Raw genomic sequence first — 21535 nt, forward strand, 5'->3', positions numbered from 1 at the left:
CGTAAGCAAAGATGCAATGGCTGAATATGAACGAAGAAACGATAGGAAGAAAGAAAGAACAAACGAAAGAAGGAACGAAGTAACGAAAGAAGAAACAAAAGAAATAACGAAAGAACAAAGAAAGACAGAAAGGAAGACGGAAAGAAAGAGAGAACGAAAGAACCTCTACGTACTGCAACAGGTGCTCGCATGTGTCGTTGAGGCCAACCTACAGCGCCGTACGTTTACTTCACACTGCGGCTCGTTATGTCTTGCAAGAAGTCTGACCACTCCGATTGCATAAAGTAATGCATCCCCATGTGTGCAGCAGGCTTTTGCCTTCACGTGTTACAGGAGTGTAACATGCTGCCGAACTTTTACAGCGAAGCCGTACATAGCTACCCTCCGACGGTGGTCGATGTCCGTCCGTCTACGCGTCGCGTCGATACGAAAAAAAATATTTCCGTCTCCGGGTTCTCGCGAATGCTCTGTAGCTCTCAATCTAATGTAGGCGTCTTGTAAAAAAATCTTACTGGAATTGGCCGCTAAGATGGCTCTATCACTGCGCCCGAGTTTCATTTACAGAAATCCCGTCTGCTGTCAATACATGGCCGTCTATGGAGGGAGTATTGTTACAGAAAACGGCTGTAACTCTTGTTTTAGCGAAACCATCGCGAAACAAATTAATGAAAATTAGCCGCTGGAACGACTAACATTACGTCGAGTTTCATCAACTTTTCGTAAATACGTAGTTCACAGTGAAGTTGTAAATGTGTGGAATTCCCGTCTGCCATGCAGCGGTAAACTTGCACACGGCACTACTTCATAAAAGAATAAGAATAAATCACTCCGCAGTCAATAGCTGCATTCGTTGTCTGTGTCCTTCAATAATAATAATAATAATAATAATAATAATAATAATAATAATAATAATAATAATAATAATAATAATAATAATAATAATAATAATAATAATAATAATAATAATACCTATATATACATAGATGCGTCGATTGAGGTAAAACACACAACAGCTTCGCTGCTTGTCCTTTTCACAAAGTGGAAGGGCTGATGAAATATTTTTTTCTTTTTTTCTTTTTCTTTTTTTTTTTTTTTTTTGCTGCTGTCGTTTTTTCTAACGACGCGAGCAGGCGCCAAACGCTGCGACCCATGCACGGATTTTGAGAGAAAATGCCCATAGCGGGCGCTTCCTTTATATATTTATTTTTTGAAGTAACTGCTTTTCGTCTTCGGCCCGCTCAGTAATGATGCGCGAACGACTGCACGTAATGCGGAGAGTGACCGCCGGTCTATAAATGTGGTTGGAGGAAGTGCGAAGTGCCTGCTGTGCCTACTTATACGCGTATTCTCGGTTGCAAAATAATGTCCGGGAGGCGCTGCTGTAATGGTCTAACCACACGCGGGATTTTTCCTTCTACGTTCTGGCCCAGCGCCTCTGCTCAGCGCACCGGAAGCGTTCCGCTCTCCTGTATCGCCCGCATGTGATACTGTGTGCGTCCGAGGCACACTTGTGTAATGCTCCGGTGCTCTACCAGCTGTACACTCTCGGCGATGATAAGTTGGGGAAGATATGTTAAGGCGCACGGCCTTAAGTGGTTCATGGGTCGAAAAACCCGCTGTCCGGCGTTATCGAAAATTGACCGTCCGGCGTATTGGCACCAGAATTGATGGTTCCACCCGCAACCATCGGTTGGAGTCGAACCGACGAGCTTTGGTGGACCAAAATTGAACGGCACCAAAATTGATGGTGCCACCATCGATGGTCGAACCCACTATACCATTAGTGGGAGTCGAATCCAAGACCTTTGGTATTAATTAAGGCGAAGTTAATTAAGGCATAGTTAATTAAGATATAGATAATTAAGACACTCGAACCCACGTCCTTCTGTGGCAGAAAGCAGGTAATAGGAAGTAACAACCCATTCAAATGAGAATGTCAAGTAAATTAATTAATGTCTCGTGAGCGCGCAGTCTTTCGCCTTCATCCTCTTGAGCGTTTACTAAAGTGCCTGTCAACAATTTATTTAGCGTAGCACCGTAATGATATTTACCACCTGTATTACTTGAATGTCCTCTTTCTTTAAAAAAAATACGTATTTATATATGCTTAAAGTTGCCTTGCTGCAGAAATTTAGGGAATGGGGATTAGGGAGGTCGGGGAGACGGCAACCACTGTTTTCGTCGATTTCCGACGGCCCTGACATCCTCTGCGCGAAGAACCGGCCACGTTCCTCTGGTTCGCGGAACTGTAGCAGAAAGACCTGCCATAACTGTAGTGCGTCCGGAGGTCCAATGCCTAGAGAAAGATGTGTCCGCTATCGTGGTGCTCGAGGTTGTTGTGCGCCGAAGGAACGAAACAGCCTCTCCCGGACGGCTCCAAATGACGGGCACGCGTCCACAGAAGATATTAGGCTGTTCTCTAGGCGGACAATAATTGTGGATTAATAAGATCTGGCTGGTGAGAGTAGCGCGCCCATTTGAGAGCGGGGTAGGAGAACTGCCTCGTGCATAGGCGCCGTCTATGGGGGGGGGGGGGGGGGGGGGGGGGGCTCCGGGGCCCGAGCCCCCTCCGGAGTTCCCCCCCCCCCCTTTCCAACGACGCCGAAGCTTGCTCCCCCCCCCCCCCTTCACACACGCTAACGCCCCTAAACTGTCATTACCAGAGTTCTGTCACCCACATCATGTGATGTTTCTTTTTACTTGCCTCGACCTTTCCACTTAGAATTTTATTGTGGATAATAGCTTACTCGACAGCGTTACATGAACGAAATCCTTGAAAGAGATCGCCAACGAAGCGGCGAGACCACAGCGCTCACGGAGCTCTCAGAACGTGCCGCACTCTGCCAATTTAGCAGACTGCTTTTAAGATACGGGCCACGCCGCCGCCGGAGCACATTTGCCCACGGTTCATAATGGCTCGGTGTACCTAATAGATGTTGCATATATTTCGTTCATTTGCTACATCTCCCTGGACATTTCATCCCACGTCGACATCCACGGGGGGGTATCTATAACACCAGTGAACATTGCTTTTACTCGCCTCTTCTACGCCGTCTCGTGCAGGTCTGTGTTGCAATCGCGCTTCTCCGATTCACGGTTCTTTCGTGGTCGTCCTCGCAATTATACGAAACACTCGAGCGTAGCACGTGTACACTTTCATGAAAAATAAAACGGCCAATTTAGTTTGGCTTTGGTCCGAAGCACGGATAATAAGTCCGAAGACGGATAATAAGTGTGACGTAGAAATGAGAGGAAGGAATAGCTGCGAAGCCGCGAAACCTGCTGATGGTGCTCCTTCCGTACCATCATCAAGGTGATGCGCTGTCTCCTCGGGTTTGCGACAGGCAACACAGTTGCTTTCAATCAGCTTAGTTGAGGGCGCTGCTTTATTATGCGGATGGGAGCGCAGTCACGTGGTATTTCTCATTTTTGATGAGGTTTCTTTACCAGATGGAAAAAAAAATTGTACGCAATTAGTACGTCGCTGAAAACACCGCAGTTAGATGTAGTTTGAGGGTGTCAACAAATGCTTCATTGATACTTTGATAGTTATGACAGTACTTCTCGTATTAGATAAATAAATATAGTTACCTAATTAAATCTCAGTAAGGAACAAATTACTGTCGGCTACTCCACCGTACTGGAAACAATATGCATTATGTTTTCTTCGAGTAACGCAATTGTACTTTTTCTAAGTCTTGGTGCATGATAGTTGGGAAACACTGTATAATTTACTCAGTAACCGAAATGAGGGCCAGCCGGATTCACTCGAAATCAGAATCAACAGCAGTCATGCTCAGCAGTGCTTATACTCGGACATCACAGAAAAAAGAAAGAGTGAGAGAGATGCTGCAGTTTCTCCGGAAAGGCGAAACAGTATTAGTGATAGCGAAGTATAAAACAATTTCACGAAGGAAGGTTACACCACCGAAAGATGCCAGATTCTTGGTGGTGCTAGAGGACTCAGGCAGTGAAATTGAACTGTCTTCTACTATGAGGTCTTGTTTATACTCACACAAGGCCGTCGCTTCAGTGAAAAATTCTTCGAGGTCACACGAAGTTTCTTGAAGTGCAACTGTTATTGAAGGTTATATATATATCTACGGAATGTACTGGGTGGTATCTGACCCGCCGTGGTTGCTCAGTGGCTATGGTGTTAGGCTGCTGAGCACGAGGTCGCGGGATCGAATCCCGGCCACGGCGGCCGCATTTCGATGGGGGCGAAATGCGAAAACACCCGTGTACTTAGATTTAGGTGCACGTTAAAGAACCCCAGGTGGTCTAAATTTCCGGAGTCCTCCACTACGGCGTGCCTCATAATCAGAAAGTGGTTTTGGCACGTAAAACCCCATATATTATTATTATTGGGTGGTATCTGGATAACGTCCTTCAGGGTTGCTAAGATGCGTGAGGGCGGTAACGGTGGGCACCTCAGCAAGTCTCCGCCACATCCTAGACGAGAGAGTTGGGCTCGTGGAGCGCAATGGACGACCATGCATGCAGGGAAACGACAATGGCCCCTTGATTGTTCTTTACTTTAAAGTGTTATCGCACAGTATACGATGTGCAATCCGCGGTAGCACCCACCGTAGTGGCTTGGGCAATGCGCTGCTAAGCCCGAGGACGCGGGATTTTATGGGACGAAATGCCAAAATGCCCCTGTATAGTGCATTGGGTATACACGTTAAAGAAACCCAGGGTCGCCATCTTGTACGAGTTCAAAAAGCGGACGTTCGGTTGCGCCTCACGCGATTGGCCTAGATTGGCCTAAAAGCCGCGATATCGGCGTGGCCTGGACATTCCATAAGGCGAAGCTGAACGTCGGGTTTTCGAATGCGTACGATATAGCGTCCCAGGTCGTCAAAATTAATCCGGAGTACACTACTATACGGCGTGCCTCATAGTCATATTGCGGTTTTGGCACGTCAAGCCGGAGAATTTTATTGTAATCCGTTGAAGTGATACGGGGCGCTGTCAAGGTGTCATCTGCCCACACATAGCCGCACCGGCGCATGCGCACCTAGATGACGTGTTACTGTGATGGATTGCGAGTTTCACTATGTTAAAACGTTCTTTTCTGCACGAAAAATTGCTTTTTCTTTATTCCCGCTTTATAGTCAAAACACAAATTTACGTTACCTCATTTATTTGATTCGAACATTGACAACCCGGGCCTGAATGCGCAGAACCTTTCTCTCGTAATAACTTGTACCAACATGTTCACTATGACTGCTGGCTGGTGCCTCTTTTTACGAACCGCTACAATATGCCAACTACATTGTGAATTCGTGCCGTACCATAATCTTGGTTGCTTAGTGGCTATGGTATTGGACTGCTAAGCACGAGGTCGCGGAATCGAGTCCCGTCCCCGGCGTCCGCATTCCTATGGGGGCGAAAACAGCCGTGCACGTTAAATAACTCCAGGTGATCCAAAATTCCGGAGTCCCCCACTACGACGTGCCTCATAATCAGATCGTGGTTTTGGCGCGTAAAACCCTATAATTTCGAATTCACGCCCTGATACTCGAAAACTTCCTTAAAGATTGCATAGGCCCTTTTTTTTTCCTGTTCGCTTTGCCTTACAGACCATTCCCGTTCAAATAGAAAATTTCCGCTCTTGCGCGAACGCACATACACCTTTCAGGCGCGCGCCTCCGATGCCATACTTTATGACTTTATCTTGCCGCATGCAAGCTGGCTGTATGTCTCACTCCCAAGCACTATAGCTGGGCTCCATGAAAAAAAAAATGTGTGGTTTTACGTGCGAAAACCACTTTCTGATTATGAGGCACGCCGTAGTGGAGGACTCCGGAAATTTTGACCACCTGGAGTTTTTTAACGTGCACCTAAATCTAAGCACACGGGTGTTTTCGCATTTCGGCCCCATCGAAATGCGGCCGCCGTGGCCGGGATTCAATCCCGCGACCTCGTGCTCAGCAGCCCAACACCATAGCCACTGAGAAACCACGGCGGGTCTCCATGAAAAAGCGGTCGCCGGCGAGAGATAGTGCTAACTGGTAACGGGATCTGTGCGTGTGAATGCGTTATAGTCAGGGGAGGTGATAACCCTTCTGGCACGTAAATTAAGCTGCTCTTTGATACCCCTGTGGGTGTCGCTTTCCTTCCTGCCTGCTTGTTTTAAGCGCACCACTATTCCGATAGTACTCAGACACAGCGCGTCGTCAACAAGCTGTTATTATAAGCGTCAATATTCTCTCTCTCTTACTTTTTCTTGGCCTGGGAGCGCGCGAAGAGCGTTGAGAGCGGCTCATTAAGAAGTGCGAGGGCACTGATGTGCCGCGCCGCCACCTTGGCCAAGACCGGAGGCTCTCAGCCACGTACGAGGCCAATCTGGCGCGCACCGCGGCCACTGCTCCACTTGGCGCAACTGACAGAGCCTCCACCTCCCAGTCCTCGAAGGGTATAGCGTGAGTGGCAGGGCGTGAAATCTCCGTGCACCGGTCAGTCAGCGTTATGAGAGATCGCTTCCTGAACGACGCCCGCTAAACGAGCGGCCGCCTAGCCGCTGCCATCGCCCATAATATATCTCTCTCCACTACTTTGTCACTCGTCTCGTCAAGCGATCCTTCCTCGAGCCGTCGGCGCGCCTCGGAAATGCAGCACAGTGTGCGGCTTTCTTCTCGGGGGAAAAGCCGCTGCTGGTGACGGTGTAGCGGTCTTGGCGGCTGGTTTAATGAGCCGGCGACCGTGTCCGGAGACGTAGGTCCGCGTTATCTTTCCAGGGCGATGCCTTGTTTCTCCACTGGCGGGCCGGATTCCAACGCAAGCTGTCGTCGTGACGTCGTCGTCCGCCGGAGGAGCCGCGGGGCAGCGGCGCGTGCCGAGAGCGCCGCGCGGTGTAATTAGACGGGTTCCGTGCGCCCGCCGTTCGCTCGCTTGAGAGACGAACTGAAAAAGCGCAATCCATTATGACCACTGCCCGCGATAGAAATATCAAGGAAAGAGAAAAGCGCCGCTCGCGTCGTGTTTCCATACTTAGCCGCCCGCTCGACGCGATAAGCCGCTTTCTTTTTCCGCTTTCACGTGGCCGGCCGGCGGCCGCGCTCGGCGATACGGGCACTGGGATCCGTGCCGTCCGTGCGGCGCAAGGGACGCTACCTAACCGCCCTTCCCCCCATCGCCCTTCCTCAACCCTCGGGCTTAACTGAAGGAAAACGCATGTTGTATACCATCGCCACAACCGAATAAATTGCGCCTTTCGCGTCGGCGGCAAGGTGGGAACACAAAGCACGGGAACGGTTGCACAACTTCATAGAGCCTGAGCGCGGGCACGCTTTCAAAGCGCACGTTTTTTGGCGATGTTGTTTCCGTTGGGACGATCTGGGTAGCTGCCGCGCAAGGAACTCGGCTTTTCATTTCTTGATCACGCGCGGAATGCGAATACCGGCCGATGCTGCCGATAACGACTGCGTGGCCAACTGCTGAGGGCGTCAGCAGCCTAGCAGCACCGTTCGTCAAATAACTCTAGGCGACGTTAGCGGAGGCGGCAGAACAGCAACCACTGATAGAGAGTTACTAGCTTTGCTCTTCGCTCCCTGTGTTTCGAATGAAATATCGAATACTGGTTCAGAATACATCGGGGGACCTTGTTTACTTTTTATTAGCTATCTTCGTGGATGCTTGTTTTTCTGAACTTCTCATATTATTTTCTTTTATTACTACTATGTGAAAAGAAGTAGCCATTACAACACTAAGGGGCCTAAATCTCCTTATTTTCTTTTCAATGCAAAAATGGCTCAGCCAAATGCTCTTTCATTGTGCCAAGTGGTAGGCTTCAACTGTCGGACGTTTTCAGTAATCCTGTAGGCCACAATGTACTGTTTAGACGCAGATGAGGCGGCCGTGAGTAGGCTAAGCGAAGTTTAATCGAACGAGATACGGGGGCGCACTCAGAAACAGTACGTCATTTTCTCGCTAAAGAAAAACACGAGTTGTCCTTGAGGCAAACATTCAACAGAGAGTAAAGTTGACCATTATGACAATTTGGGCTTGTTGGTATGCCACTACTAGATGTTCGTAGCTCAAGTACGTGGGGAAAAGAAATAATAGACAAACTAGAGCGCTATGTTCTTGCATTTCTTTCTTCTTTCCCATGTAGTTGCGCTTTGAACTTCTTAATCATTCAACAAACGAGGCGGAAATGAATGAAGCTTAAAGTTGCAGCTGTGCTGGTTAAGTTTTACTTGTGCTGGTCATAACAGGGCTTATGGTCCGACTAGAATTCAGCGGCACTACGGGCTTTGTCCGTATTAATTGACTTATTCTGGATGATCAGAAATGTGTTTGTAGTGTGTTCGAAGCTTTACGTGGCATCTGCGAAGTCATTCCTATGTTTGAGTTTTGTACTGAGGCTGAATCCTAGCACAACGGCTAGTGCTTTCTGACATCTCTTTCGACTCGTACGTTGAAAGAGTATGACAACAAAGGCCACTGGGAGAACCTTACTCGCCCCCTCGTACCCTTCGGCAACCGAACTCGTTGCGATTGATCCCAAACAAACTAATGTTTTTACTGCTTCTCAATAAAATCACAGAATTTTTTAGATGAATAAATGTTCATCGGATATTGGCTTCTCAGTCGCCACAACTTAACCACGTGTCTTGCTTTACACGTGCATTCTAAAAAGTGAGAATGTGCAAACTCCTGCGGACACGATTGCACAAAGTTGTTTCAGCGGCAGCGCCTCACACGGTGCCGTTAGACATTCCGTCGTCGTTTTCTATCACGACGCTCTCTCTGTTGAACCACGCACAAGTCAGGATTGATTCCTACATGTCTTTGGAGACGGCGCTACACGCGAGCTTGTCTTGCAAAACTTGTTGCGAGTTCGCCGAACAGGTACGTTGACGTCAATCAAGCCTCTACCCTTCTCCATCTCGAAGCACGTTTGCTGGGCGAGAAAACGTACTTCTGTGATTGAAATGTTCACAGACTACAAGTAAGCACATGTCTTTCAGACGTCATTGGCTCTGTCAGAGCCGCCTCACGAAGCTTGTCTCAGGAAAGACCGACTTAGCCTCTCCGCTGAAGAAATTTGAGGCCTCTGCCGGTCTTGTTGCACAAGCCATGAGGACATCGTTATGAAATAATGTACTCTTGTAGATGAAACGTCAAGCGTTTAACTCACGTAGATTTTTATTCTTAAAAACAGTTTGCCTTTGGCCGATCGTCTTTCATTAATATTTTCGCCATGACTATTGGCCGGTCGTAGTTATTGCCAACTGCTGCAGTGTACTAAATGCTTTGTGAATACGAGTTCACGGCCAACGTGTAGGAAATGTTTGAACATGCCACACGAACTAGCTTCATCTATACTAAACTGCGGTTGCTTTTTCTGACATGAGGCTTTGCTTTTGTCAAACATTCCTTTACTTTGACTACATCCCACATAATCTGTACCTTAAACAATTATTTTCTATTAACAAACCGGCGCCACCTCGTCCTTTGTTGAATATACCTAAATTCAAACATAATTGGGTCGACAATTCCTGCAGCGATTAATGGTAAGTCCTCCAGATTCTTGTAGCGCAGGTACAACGACACGGATATTGAAGGCACATCAAACACCACACAGCGCTAGGTACCGTGGTATCATCTAGCCCTGAGTTCCACTCTCCTGTAGTCCCACCTACACATTTCTGCGGGGCCCTGGTCTCAACGAGATACTTTAGTTGTGCATGTTGTGTTTTTTTGTGTGTGTTAAATATCGTAAGTCATGTGTGTTTCATTTCATTTATCATCGCATCCTGGAGTAAGTACCGCGCTATAGGCATGCCGCCAGGCAAACCTCTCCAGTTCTAATGCGAAGCATTCGTTTCCTCATTCCGGGCACTTTGCCTTGCGCTGGTAGGTTCCTGTTTCGCCTCCTTTCGGGCCCCTTCACTAAAAAGAAATGCGTGAGCGGTGTTGGGATCTGTATTCCAGCCGCAGCAGCCTGATGCTCTAACCATTATGCCACACTCGCACTCATTCTTCTTGTCATGCCAAAGTCAACTAGCTCTTTGGGACATCTGGCGCGTGCGTTACCGGCCAGTTTCTCGCATTCTTCTCCCGTGACAACTAGCGCTTTGAGACATGTGTTAGAGTGCACACCATTCGAGATCGGCCAACATTCCTCAGTCCTTTCCTCTTTGTAGCTAAGCAAGGCTACATATAAGCAGGTATGTTAGGTTGTTCGACACAGGTTGAACAGGTTTTGACGTTTCTTCTTAGGAGCACAAATGGCATCGTAGGTTTAACAGAGATTAGATAGACATACGGATAGGCATCTGTACGACTGTGTAATGCGTAATCGTCGATGACGTCACCATACGTGTTTCTCGTATTACGCCCTTCTAGTTCCTATGTAGAACCAAACAATCCGCATATCGTACAAACTCGTGTCGAACGGCAGGAGCAGAAATCATGCCGTCGCCATCCGATACGATCGTCGTCACCGTGGCCGTCGTCTTACTGCTGTCGTCACACACACGATCGCCTCACATAGAGAACTGGTCGCTTTACACGAACACGTTGTCGCACCTGTACCTGTCCCGCCTGTACCTGTCCCACCTGTCCCACTTGGTACAGCACCGATTCCTACAGTGCGTGCGATCTGTATAACTCTTTTTAAATATTTTTTTGTTTCACTCCCTACTTCCATAAAGTGAAACAACATAGCATATTACTGTGTCGCAGGCCTTGTCCTCCGCTATGAGTAAAACGATTGGCACTGCACTTAAACATTTATTTTTATCTTAGCCTCTGCTGTGTTCTGGGACCATAAAATGTACCATCGGCGTCCAACGTTTACGGACCGCCGAATCAGCGGAAACACAATCTCCGAGCAGTTTGCGACCGCGTAGTAGGTAACATCGTACAACGATATCGTGTACGCATGTAGTAGTACAGCCTGAAACCCGCATACCAGGCTGCGTGCCCATACGGCGAAAAGCGATGTTTCTGGACGGAATGACCCCCGTTAGTGTTTGTCGTGCCTTCATGGCTATTATGCGGGAACCGCCAATCATATATTTAGAATTTTTAGCGAAACCTTTGTTATATGTGTACTTAACACGTGGACGCGAAATTCTTTATAGCATGGTCCAATTGTTCGTGTCAGTGTGTCGATATTATGTTTGTGCCCATGAACTTTTCACGAAGCGGACTATTATGTTGCTTCTTGTGTGAAATCAAATGAACGACATTGTTGCGCACAGCATAGCTGTTGTGAGATATGCGGAAGGTCAGTGGTGTTTTCACCATGCGGTTCCAGCCTTCAGCGATGCACCGATTTCTTACCCCACACATAGTTATAGCACGCAAGCGGCTACATACACGGCGGCGAAATATTCCGCATGACATTAAAGAAGTTGCTTTTTCTCTCTTTCAATCCGCCCTGTCAAGTAAGTTCGGCATGTTATCTGCAGGAACGTTTTTAATGAATAAGCATGTTAGTATTATTAGAGAGTTTGAATACAACGCAGGAGTATAGATATAGTCACCAAACGTGCCAGATATGTTTTAACATTTTTCTTTATGAAACTTAACGCAGGGAACTTTGTCACGTTATGTGACATTGTATTCTACCGTTATAAGAAATGCGTATCATCTGCAGCTTTCAAGGCACTACCACCTAGGAACGCTTAAACCATTCCACTGTACTTTTAGAAGCGTCATCGTTTACAGCCACTTATAAACAAATAACAAAATAGTCTTGCACATTTGTCTAGTGTTGTGCGGATTGGGTATTTTTGTGTGAGCGAAAGCAGCGGTTAAGGTGTTTTAGAAATAAAGATTCAAGAGTTCAAGATGGCACCACATGTAGCGCTAATACAATGCGCTCTATAGCAGATTGTTGAACGTCTGTTGCCTTTGTGCGCGACTGCTCTGTGTAGGTGTATGTCCTTCATACGTAATCCGTATCATATAAAATAGTGTGCTAGTCGTATATGACCCGGCAAACCTCTCCAGTGTTTATTTAAGAATATACCTGTTACCCGCCGTGGTTACTAAGTGGCTATGGTGTTGGGCTGCTGAGCACGAGGTCGCGGTATCGAATCCCGGCCGCAGCGGCCGCATTTCGATGGGGGCGAAATGCGAAAACACCCGTGCACTTTACACCCGTGATTTAGGTACACGTTAAAGAAGCCCAGGTGGTCGAAATTTCCGGAGTCCTCCACTACGGCGTGCCTCATAATCAGAAAGTGGTTTTGGCACGTTAAACCCCATACATTGATATACCTGTTTCCTTAAAGGGGAAACATGTCAACTTTCGATCAGAACCTGTATTGTGTGAGTTAATCCTTGGGCGTTCAAGAACACGTTGGCAAAATTTAGCGCATTTGGGCCGCCACTGGTGGGAACGCGCAGCAGCTTAACAAATTTGTAGTTTTGCTGAGTACGGATCCGAAAGACATGCATGCAAGGAATGCATGCAAGCAGACAACCTACGCACATGACGATATACATTGTGTGAAGCAGTGCCAGGCTTCATCTCCCGTGAACGGCTGGCTGAGCAATGCTAAACGCATGAAATATGATGAAATAAAACTAAATTAAGCAGTGCGGAAGGGCATCACCAGCATTTCGCGCAACACCACTGCCGTCACCTCAGTTAAACGCGTTTTCTACGCTGTCTTCGTCACCGGTGGCGATGGGGCCGAAGTGAAAATGCGCAGCGTATAAGACGCCATCGCTGCCCATGCTGCTCAAAGATCCGTCGCTTGCTTCTTCACTCGAAGTTGGCGGCGTCGAATGCACGGCACGCGATATCTGGAGCAAATACGGCAACAAACGGCAGCTATGCTCCGACCTGACGTGGTGCGGTGGCTGATTTTGTACCAGACGATGGCTCGGTTCCAGGCGGCACATGACGTCACACATGGCTGTCGGCGCCGGTGGGCGGGGCTTAGAGCCGGCGAGCTGTAGCTCATATTTTGGACAGAAATGTGCTTTTACAGCCCAATTTTTGCACGTGTACAGCCATAATAGACCCTCTACTACAGTTTCTCACAGAAAACCGCTAATTGTTGGGTGACGTGTCGAGCCCCCTTTAATATGGTACATACTCGTAAATGGCTTTGCACTATGTGCGCTATGTGTATGCGGAACGACGACAACGCCTGTATATATATATATATATATATATATATATATATATATATATATATATATATATATATATATATATATATATATAAAAGAGAAGAGAGGGGGTTAACCGAGGGGCCCGACTTTTATTAGTCATATCATGAGAAGCCAACAAACACTGACACCAAGCACAACATAGGGGAAATTACTTGTGCTTAATAAATGGAGTGAAGAATCGATAAGTTAATGGAAATTAAAGTGGATGAAAAAACAACTTGCCGCAGGTGGTAACCGAACCCACAACCTCCCAGGGTTCTACTAGTACACCTAAATACCCAAGAAAGTGGATGGGGAAACAGCGCCGCGGTAGCTCAATTGGTAGAGCATCGCACGCGAAATGCGAAGGTTGTGGGTTCGGTTCCCACCTGCGGCAAGTTGTTTTTTAATCCCCTTTAATTTCCATTAACTTATCGATTCTTCACTCCGTTTATTAAGCACAAGTAATTTCCCCTATGTTGTGCTTGGTGTCAATGTTTGTTGGCTTCTCATTATATATATATATATATATATATATATATATATATATATATATATATATACACACACGCAGGAAAGAGACGACGAACTTTTTGGAAGACTTCTTTTACTTAACGTTTTCGGCTGGTGGACCAGCCTTCGTCAGAGTACAGTACTCAGAGTACACTGTACTCTGACGAAGGTTGGTCCACCAGCCGAAAACGTTAAGTAAAAGAAGTCTTCCAAAAAGTTCGTCGTCTCTTTCCTGCGTATGTTACGTCGGGTCCTGCGTGCTGAACTATGAAGAAAACCCCTATATATATATATATATATATATATATATATATATATATATATATATATATATATATATATATATATATATATATATGATGGGACTCGCACTATCGGTAACCGCACATAAGAGATGTCTCGCAGATATTCCAACTGATGAGCGCCAGTGATACGCCTGGTGTCTACTTTTTCCGCATGCGCAGTACTATATCGCTATTGCGGCCAACAGTAAACGAAGCTAGAGCAGAACATGTTACTGAACGACTCGCTTTAACGCGGACCAACGTCCGTATCAGTGGAGGAAAGGCGCTGACAGCAGTGTGCATACAAAGCAGCCGAGGAAGCAGAGCGCGCGCATCTCCTATCGTCGTGCCGCCGCGGACGTGCGCGGCGAGACATTGTGTAACCTTCGAGGGATGAAGGCCCAACTACACGCAGCCCGGGATACGCGTCTCGCTACGCGTACACGTAAGCGTACGCGTCTGCGTGCGCGTACGCGGGTGATGAAGGGAAGGGCGTCCAGCCACACGATACGCGCACACGTGCGCGCTTCGCTGCGCGTAGCACAGGGCTGACAGACCAGCTGCCCAGCGATGGCGGAAACGGTCGTCTTTGGCTTTGAGAAAAGTTTATCTTTAATTTCTTTATGGCTAGCCATGTTTATTTAATTTATCAATGTTAGAGCTGGTACATTGTTTTTAAGTTGAGAAACACACGCTGTTCGTATCTATACATCCTTATGGCAAGAAAAGCTACATCAATTATCAACATCACGCGCGATAGCGTCTGCTTGCTCACAACTGCAGCTGACATCTGCGCGCGACCACGCACGACGTTGCTGCCGAGCCCTTGCTTAGCCGCTTGCTTCGCCGGCATCAGCGTTCTCCCCGTAATGTACCACATGAGAAAGAAGCTTTTGCTGCTGCTGCTCTTGCAACGGCGGCGGGAGCGCAGAAAGCGTCTGCGGCCTCTGCGACGGCGACGTTGGTGGGTCCGGCCAGTCTTTCAACTGCGTAAAGAAGAAGGACTTTACGGCTGTGAGTAACTTCTTTCCTTTCGATGATCTACAGTGGTAGAACTAGGAGCCAGTGTTTGGACATGGAGACTTATCTTCGTTAGGACAGCAATTACTTATCAGCGTTTTTAAGTGCGCGCATAAGCGAAAGGGTTAAAGTAGTAATGCGGGGATCGTACTCGCAGAGCGCGAACGCCCAATTCGCAGAACAGCATCGCGTCGTCGGTGCAAGGTTCGTCCAGGTTGACAGCACCGATCGAAACGATAACGTGACGCACGCGAACAGGGGGAACGACAAGAGCAGGGTGTAGTGCGGAAAGCGCGAAAGCATAGGCGAAGATCGGGCTGATTAGCCGCCGGAAGCATACAGATAGTATATTGGATACGTGGTGACAACACCTCACGACGTTTCAACCGCCGTCTGTCTAACCCGTGTATGCCGTACGACATACGGTCATTAACTGTTCAGCGTCAGAGGGGAAGAAGCGCTTGATTCAACAGACAATCTGTAATACTAATTTGGGGCTCCCTTCATTATTAACAGTAGACCATACTGTTTACACAGAGCTTGTGTAGCAGCCTCTTTTCTTGCACAAAATTTGTAAGGATTAAGTTTTGTAATACATTTTCTGCTATTCGATATTTTATTTGATATCCAGATTATTTTTTCTTCATTTGATTCGATTCTAAATCTACTTTTCGGTATTAGCACACCCCTACAAAAAGCTAAGGACTGCTAGTTATATTTGTGCCATTAGTATAGCACATAGATTCAAGAACACCTTTTTACACGTGTTGTCTTATATGAAGCTTGTGGAGGAGATACGATTTCCTATATTTTCTGTCTCTCAGAATTTTGACTGTAGAATATGAAGTGTAATGTAATTAAATTGTGACCTGGGGGGCAGCTTAAAATTCTGTGCGACTAATTTCGGAAGTTTCTTGGCAGTGGCCGCACGATTTTAATATACCGTTGACTGGCTCTCCTGTTTTGCCGAACCACTGTTTGTATTCAAGCACATAAACAAAGCAGGGGGTAAAATTAATGATGGCTAGTGGCTATACGTGTGTGTCTGTGAAAAGTGTACAGCTCCTGATACCTGCGCGTGTATATGGGCAGGGCATGGTCTTGCTGCCAGGCAATAATGCACCATTTTTTACAGATGCAACGGATACGTCAGGATGACCACGGATTTTTCTACAAGTTCTTTCGCAAGGCGCCGCAGCTCTTGGACAAGCTATTGAGCTTTTTAGCAGAGGCCCTCACACGGCAGCACCACATTCGAGAAACCCCTGGAGCCTGGAGAACGACTTGCTGTAGCATTGAGGTTGGTAAAGGACAGTTGCCCCTAGAGTAATAATGTGCGATTGCAGGAATACAGAACACCGTTTCTTTGTCATTTAATGTATCATTTATTTTATTTTATTTACATATTACTGCCCGCCGCCTTTTGGAAGCCAAATCAGGAAGGAGCCACAAAACATTGAAGCAAAACAAAAGAAAGAAGGAAACGACTGACAATGAGCGTGCATAAAAAATACTAACACATAATAATAATAATAATATATTAATAATCATCTTTATTTCTCTCTTTCCACAGAATACAGAATTATACACAACTAACTATTTATTAACTCATAAACACATAAAGAAATGGGACACGAAATGCTGATACAAAACGAGAAATAGTAATGATGGTACTGACAATGCGCGTGAAAAGAAATACAAGAAAAAAATGATCGCATGAGCACAGAGACTGAAAGTTTCCACTTACTGCATCACCAGTGTAACAGTTACGGCTAACTCTAAAAAAAACTGCCATCGACTGGCATCGCACAAAAGCTACCTCAGTGCTTTTGACCTTGCGCAACCTGTAAAACATGCACTGAGGTATGCTTGCACATGTAGTATTAAACAAAGGTGGTAGCTAACCTAAACAAATGAATTTTGATCGTATGTCACCTGAAAAGGGCCCCCCACAGCCATGTAGATCATTGTGAAGAAAAATCATGTCATCATAATTAGTATTCAAACAATTGAAACATGCGTACTAATTTTTTTTCAACTTGCATTCAAGCTACTTGGCATCCTGGTAAGACATAAAAGACGTTGCCTTGACTTACTGTGTGGGGATTGAGGCGGCTAGACTCTGCAGTGGTGTGTAAGTCATATAGTGGCGATCGTGCCTGCAAAGTATTAAACAACTGCAGAACAGCACGACAGCCGCAGAAATTTCTTACATTTTTTTCAGCTTAAGAAATTTTTTAAAGCTCACATGCTGTTCACGGCTCCCGTCAGGTAGCCCTGCTTCCTGCCAGTGAAGCAGGGTCATACGTATAAATGTCTCATTTACACACTGCCTTCAATGTCACTGATTACGTACAAAGACTTTGGCCAAACATCCAATGCAGAACATGCAAAACCAACTCTGGAACTGAGCCACGGAACACAAAGAAAAAAAATGCAAGGAATGTGGCTTGTGGATGATAGTTGTGGGAGAGGTAGAGGTTGTCTATGTTGGCAGTGAACCTCGCCTCCTGGCTATGTGGTGGCAAGACTTTTGCCTTTCTGCTACCTCTTCTAATAATAATAAAACAATATGAAAAATGCTTGCGCTGCTAGAACGCCCCAACAGGCTTTACAACTTGCAGCATATAACCGAAATTTTCAGTGGGGTCTGGTTGAAGCTTCATTACATTTTTTTATTTACAGGCATGTACAGGCATCTCTACATGCATGCACAAACTCTTCATGCACAGGTGGTGAACTCAAAAAGGTTCATTGCTGCAAGACAGGCTGAATGAGTAAACACAGATGAAAGCGATAAACATCTGTCTTGCAACAACAAACCTTTAGTTGCAAGTCAGTGCTTCTTTATCGTAGGTGTGTTGCTAAAACATGTTCACACATCTCTACAGCAGCAATGGCCAGCCAACCAGGCCCACAGATATCAACTTTATGAAATTCTTGAATACCGCACAAAAATATGGATACAACACAATGTAAAATGAACAAAAAAGAAGAGCTGAGTGGCTTTGACATGACAACAACAGACAAGGAAACATATATAAAGCATAAAGGAAAATAACTCATTTTATTTGTAATGTCAACATCACAAGGAGAAGGGAAATGAAAGTGGTCGAAATATAACTTGCCACTGGTGGGAGCTAAAACCAAAACCAATTGAGCTGGAGGCTATTCCACCATCAATTTCATAGAATGTTTATGTGTACTAGATTAGGCTCTTGGAGTGTTCTTGCATGAGTAGCGTTGGCTAACACTACCAGGGTGAGATCCAGTACATGCACATTCAGGCCCAAGAAAGTTTGCAGAGGGATAGCCATTGCTGCAGCTCTACTGGTAAAGCAATGCAAGCATAATTCAGTTTGTGGGTTTGTCTATTAGTGAGAAGCTACCTTCTTATATACTTTCATTTTCCTCCTTATTTTTCCATTTCGATATAAAGTAATTAAATTCATCAATGATTTCCTTTTGTTTCATTGTCTCTTGGCTTTATTATACAAAAAGTGTACATTCAAAAACATTAATCTTTGAATTACTCTCCTACTTGCATCAATGTAATTTTCATGTCGAAATGCGTATCCTCACTGACCTCTCTAATGTGTTTGAGCAGAGAGACGGCAAAAGTTCGAGGTCGTCCTGTGGTTTGCATCTTTTGATTGCACTTGAAACATTGCCTAATTCCTCCAATATTAACTGACTCTAATCTTTCTTTTTCCTTTTCCTCCCCCTTGACTTTGCTTCAGAAGCAATGCTTCCTAACGTATCCAGCCTACGACTGCCTGCTGAAGCCAGCGATGCTTCTGACTGCGGACTGCTGTGGTGTGCCTCAGAATCCTCAGGAACCAGAACTTCTTGAAACATCGGTGATTCAAGAGATTCTAAAATGCCCTGAGACTCCACAGACTCATGCGACGCCGAAGACAGAGTCGATGCTGGCGCTTGTGACTCTTCACTTGACGGTGATGGCACTTCCAAGTGTTGCCAGATCGGAAAACTGGCACATTTTTTGTTACGATGTCTGCAGCACTTCCCTCCTCACTCGATGGGGGCACTGGTGGAAGGTTGGCGGACATCCTGCATGTGAGCGTAATAAGGGTTGCACATACTGTCAATGTGTAAATAGTGTGCCAGTCTGGATGCAAAAATATATGAAGGCTCAAATCCGTCCACATTTGTTTTAGTGTGTGATTTTATTAGCGTACACGGAAGCTCTGAATCAGTTTTGTAGGGACAAAAGTGGCTTGCCTATACAACCAGAATGAACGGTTTCTGCATGCGCATAAGTGTAGCTTTTGTATGTTTTTCTGTTTTTGCTTGTGATGCATTTAAGCAGTTCTTACGAGATCTGCATGCCTAAAGCCTAGTGATTACTTCTACTCAAAACAGTGCATGATATTTGGAATGTTTCAGTTTTGAAATAATTAGCAGGAAGCATTCCACTACATTTACTCAGTAAAACCACTTAATAAATTTCATGTTGAAAGACCTATGCTTGCACTCTCTAAACATAGAGTAGTAGTACTGTTAGGTCTTGCTTTAGTATAAGGCTCTCTCCTGTTCTAGTTTTTCTACTGGAAACGTTCTTGGCTTGTAACTTTGTTTTCCTTTCACTTGTTTGTAAACTTCATCTCATTCTAAACTGTTTTTCTTAACTGAATGTACGTCTAAACACAGTGTGAAGCTGTGTACGTAGTAATCAGGGCATTTGTTGTTTGTATTTAGGAAGTTACATCTAATAATGTTTGCCTTCTTGCCATCTGCCTTGTAAAGGGTGTTTTGGCCCAGCAAAGCTGACCTTAGCGAGCAAACCCTTCCAGAAGGTTTCTTACAGCCAAGCTTTTTTTGCCTCTTCTCTGGACTTTCCTACCGCCACTCCTACTGTCTTGCCAAATAGCTCGCCTCATAGTGATATTAATGTAGTCGTTGAACCATTGTCATCCCAGCTGACTACTGGCTACTGTGTTGCACGAGTGACAAGTACTGGACGCAATGCAAATACCAATTAAAATAATGTAACTAGATCGTGGTTTTAGCATGTAAAATTTCAATAATCATTTGTTGCACAGTGCGAATGTGTTAAACTGGATCATCTAGTCCTTCCTTGAAAATTTTGCTAAGCAGGAACAGCGTTCTCCACAAACATCGTGAAAGCTTCGCTTAAACGAGTAACCACACCACCTGGGATCGGCAGAATAACCGCAGGCTGATAATTAGGTAAGGACACTGCTGAGCAGACACAAAAAGAATTATCAATTACACAGCTGACAATGTCGTCAGTACTATGGCGCATTTATTCCTACAGCATGATGACGCTGAATGAATCCCTAAGCAAGCTAGGTAATATTTGAGGGTCTGTGATGAAGCACCGATTTGCACACTGCTGGCAAGCAACAAAATGCAAAATTAAAACTGTGCATTGAAGTGCCCAAGGTACACATGAATATTGCAACATTCAATACTCAGTTAAATACTGGCCATTGACTTGCACGCTGCCTTCTAGGATCAGTGCACAGAATAAAAAAAACTACTTGCATGTTTTGTGTTTTGTTTTTGTGTGTGCATCATGCAAGCCCTTTTCTTTTTATTCATCCTGCTAATTTGTATGTGATATTCTCTGTACTTCTGTCTTATGATTTACTGTTAGGTTTTTAAGTGCTATTTTACTTGTTATTTTGTACCTGTATTTCTGCTTTCTCTGCTCCCCACTGCAAAGCCAAACTGGCTTTGTGGGTACCTAAATAAATATACAAAGCTATTCTTGTACTGCTTGTATGTCCCCTCACCGGATCACATTTAACGAAATATGCGATAATCGGAGCGGCGATGCAGCACAAATATTTTATCGCCAATTAGACAAAGCTGAATATAATGCATACTGTGCGTCGACTTGCTTGTGTAAGCACAATATTGAGTCGATTCCCATAAGTGCGGTGCATTGCCAGCTATAACACAAACATACGGCAGGCATCGCCGGTTAACGTGGTAAAGGGAAAGCACTAAAATCCCGTGTTTCATTTTTAACACGCCGGCTAAGGTGGAAACTTCAAGATCACTTACGGTCTACTCTCCATTGTGTGGCGCAGAAACATCATCTGGTCGAAAAACAGCCAGATGACGTCGTCCTGAACGTCGTCTGGCACGGCGCGGCTCTTTCCTTTCTGAAACGTATTCCCAGGCGCCGAAATTTATTCCCCGCGGACTTCCATCACTTCTGCAGCGCTGGGATAACGTCATCTGCACAGATGAAACGCGTTTTAGACATCTGCGAGTCGGCTGATGAGAGAGTCAGCTTATACCAGTGCCACACAGCTAGGCTTTCGATGGCGATCGAGCGCGATCAAATTTCTCGATCACGATCGGTTCTACGCACATTGCGCGGTACAGGCAATCGTGATCACAAAATCCGACCCCGATCGGGCTCGATCGCGATTGAAACTGCTCCGCTGTGACGCCCGTATAAAATTCCGAGCACTCGCCTGTTCGACAGCGTTGGGAATGACGATCCACGACCACCTCGTCAAGTGCTTGTTCTAGTGGCGCTTGTGTTTCGCCTGCTACCAAAGCGCAGGTCGAGCCTCAGCGCAGGCGATCAG

General features: G+C 45.8%; 1 protein-coding gene across 1 annotated transcript; it reads left to right on the forward strand.

Annotated features, from left to right (window-relative positions):
- The first annotated feature begins 14856 nt into the window (after positions 1 to 14856).
- On the forward strand, positions 14857 to 19123 carry LOC142563194 (uncharacterized). The gene is made up of 3 exons (XM_075673776.1): positions 14857 to 14939; positions 16081 to 16245; positions 18686 to 19123. The coding sequence occupies exons 2-3, from the start codon at positions 16081 to 16083 to the stop codon at positions 19121 to 19123; spliced, it is 603 nt and encodes a 200-aa protein (XP_075529891.1). The 5' UTR covers positions 14857 to 14939.
- Positions 19124 to 21535: the final 2412 nt, after the last annotated feature.

The sequence above is a fragment of the Dermacentor variabilis genome, chromosome 1 (genome assembly GCF_050947875.1).
Source record: "Dermacentor variabilis isolate Ectoservices chromosome 1, ASM5094787v1, whole genome shotgun sequence".
Lineage (NCBI taxonomy): Eukaryota > Metazoa > Arthropoda > Arachnida > Ixodida > Ixodidae > Dermacentor > Dermacentor variabilis.